Raw genomic sequence first — 3078 nt, forward strand, 5'->3', positions numbered from 1 at the left:
CTGTTTGATATTTTTCGTTTTTAAAAGCAATTAGGAGCAACGTATCAGTCTATCATTCTACCAAATAATAAAGCGGAATAGTTGTATGCATGATTACAGTTTACAAAAGCTCCCTTATTTAAAAAAATAAATAAATATTGACAGGTATGCATTTCAATAAAGAAATAAATCATTTTCTGTAGCGCGTTATGCAAAGGCCAGTCTACTTCGCGTCTAAACTTTTCTTGATTCCAGCGCTCACACGATTTGCCAAAATGTTTTCAACACAGGCATTTAATCATTTTGATTCCCAGTTATTAAATGCGCCTCTACCCTCAAAGCCACTCCGATTCGCTTTCACATTCTGTTAAAAGTCTATTTTGGAAGAGAGAACGAAATATAAAGATGTCAGCATATCTGGGGAGAGAGTATACCGTAATATATATACACCTGAAATCTGGCAGTGTTCACATATGCATGAAGAAAATGTTTAGTATCTTTCCATTGTATCCTCTAAATATTTGTTATATAATATTTTAGTAGCATACGTGTATTATAACCTACTGTAACTTATTTTCCCATTTAAACATGTCAAATACAGTACCTCTATCCCTTCCAAACGCCAGCCGATTTCATTAGTAGTAGGATCAAGAACTTTAAGTTTCTAAGGAGGTTGGACCAAAACATACGGCAAGTGCTTCTCCAATTACTCTGAAATGGTACTCACTTTCCATCCAGCAGAGCTGTTGCTGTCCCCTTTGTCCTTGAAGTAAGGTACACTCTTGACCATCCAATCATAGACCTGTGATAAGGTGAGCCTCTTCTCCGGAGAGCTTTCGATGGCCTTGGTGATCAAGTCCGCGTAGGACAGATTTCCCCAGGCATTCCTGCGAGAGGAACTGCTCTTCCTCTGGGCTGCAACCGAAGAGGATGAGCCGGCGGGGGACGACAAGGCAGAAGAGCAAGGGACTACCTGTTGTTGATGGGGGAGCTGCTGGTTGGGGTGCTGATGTTGCTGTTGGTGGATGCAGTTCTCCTGGCACTGGAAATCATTGCACAAGACTAGCGGCTTCTGCTCGGGGAAGTCTTCGTTTTCTTCCAGCAAGCTGAGGTTGTTAATAAAATCGACATTGGTGCCCGGTTCTTGTTTAACAGAAGGAGCCGGAGAAGAAGTATTGGAGTTGGCAGGGTTAATAAATTCAGGTCTGGGAAGGGGCCAGGTGCAAGACCTGGGTCGGGAAAGCGGCTCGAAATCCGGGTCGATCTCAACGACTTGTTGCTGCGGAGCTTCTGCCATAATACAAGCAAGTAAATCAACGCTGAGTCTCACATAGACATAGGAAAGGACACAGCGCAGGCAAAGAAAACTTCGTCACTTCATAAGCTTCAACTCAGTCAGAAAGTCACAAAACCGGAGCTGAAACAAATCACATAAACCTGACAGCGCTGGAAAGTGTGTCTTGGAGCTGTGTTAGCGGCGTCCCTCTGTTTTTTTTTTTTTTTTTTTTTTTTTTTGTTGTTGTTTTGCTGTTTCAGAAATAAAGATTTAACATGAACATAATCGTACCATGTCTGTCACCCCTAGCTGTTGCTTGTTGAATGTTGATCTGAGTGAGAGACTGGCGCAGTGGAGTTACTGGAACTACCCAGGGAGTCAGCTGATGCCGCCCACCACACGAGTGACATCACGCGCTAGCGAATGGAGGCCGCGCATTAAGAGCAAAGCATTTGCTGCTGCCAGAATTTCCTATTTTTTTCCAACAACTTTGTTTTGGTAAGACACCAAGTCATAAAACACGGAAAATGCGGGGTTAGTTAGTAAGTCTAATGTTGTTATTGTGTGCGGTCTCCCTACGTTTCCAGCACTTTGCACAATATGCAGGAAATACTGTGTTGAAAATGAATTGGGGGTGGGGGCTTTTTGACAGCTGTCAAAAGTTGTATTTGTTTTTGTAGACAAAAGTATAGGATAGGCTGAGGTTTTCTTTTTAAAACACGAGGTATACGGTACGTATAAGAAACAACGGACAGAAGGAGATAGATGTAGACCCAGATTCGCTTTTCTTTCCATTTTAAATAATACAAATAAAAGATGTGGCTTTAGAGAAAGTCAAATGATCTGGGCTGCTGTCCGGAATGTAGTAAATCTGGTGCGGTCTGGGTTTCATACCCACCCAGTTAGTATGAGGACTGCACTGATGATTAACCGTACTAGGTTCCTTAGTTAGTCTTCCTAGTGTACGTTCTGCTTCACAGAAACGATGTCGTCATTCCAGTTTGTTTTCCTTTTACGGGATATTTCAGAACGTCCTCGCCTTCCTCCTCACCTTCCAAGCTTCGTCACCTTATATCACTGTTGCTCCCTGAAATAAATCTACGCTAATTTATCCTGCACTGTATTGCAGCAGGATGAGGTGTACCCCATATACAAGCTCCACTGCAACTGAGCGAAAGGAAAATGCGTACGATATACTCAATTTTACAGGAAACGTCAAAGATTACATTTTCAAATGTGTTTATATGTACAGTAGCAACCTACAAATAGGTATGTAAAACCTAAACCACATTTGGCAATACATCTTGAAAATGCAACTAAAGCAACAACATAGTTCCATCGAAGTACCATTGAGAAAGGTTAAAATAACATGTTAGTGCTTTACAAATAGTTTTTGGTAACATTTCTTAATCTTATTTCTAAAACCTAAAGGTACTTCATACATCCCCAGGTATTAATACTAAGATATAACGGATATAATGTTTATGTAGCTGACATGAAGTAGGTCCATTAGCTTTGCTTTAGATTCCCAACCCAGAAACTTAAGTCAACTGTATGTCATGCCAAGCATTGAGGTTGAGTATTTATTACACGTTAAACAGATGGGTGGTTAAGAAAGGGTTTATTAGTAACAATTTATTATTATTTATTACATGTATTATTAGTAACAATTTTCATGCTCAGTATAGTGCCACTGATTACTTTGTGGTATTGTCATATTGGTTAACTCTAGCTAGGAAAATAACTTGTGTTAGTGTTTTAACTGAGCCAACAGTATTAATACATTTAGACTCCTGCTTTTGTGTAGTGATCATCCATGTTCT

The 3078-nt window shown here is 40.3% G+C and overlaps 1 protein-coding gene across 1 annotated transcript; it reads right to left on the minus strand.

Moving 5' to 3' along the window:
• On the minus strand, positions 1–1583 carry LOC121310436 (forkhead box protein O1-A-like). The gene has a single exon (XM_041243615.1). It carries the CDS (start codon positions 1274–1276, stop codon positions 686–688), a length of 591 nt encoding a protein of 196 aa, XP_041099549.1. The 5' UTR covers positions 1277–1583; the 3' UTR covers positions 1–685.
• Positions 1584–3078: the final 1495 nt, after the last annotated feature.

This window comes from Polyodon spathula, unplaced genomic scaffold (assembly GCF_017654505.1).
Source record: "Polyodon spathula isolate WHYD16114869_AA unplaced genomic scaffold, ASM1765450v1 scaffolds_2170, whole genome shotgun sequence".
Taxonomy (NCBI): domain Eukaryota; kingdom Metazoa; phylum Chordata; class Actinopteri; order Acipenseriformes; family Polyodontidae; genus Polyodon; species Polyodon spathula.

Excerpts from the sequence above, each read along its gene's own strand:
- LOC121310436 (XM_041243615.1), bottom strand. The coding sequence starts at position 1,276 with ATGGCAGAAGCTCCGCAGCAACAAGTCGTTGAGATCGACCCGGATTTC.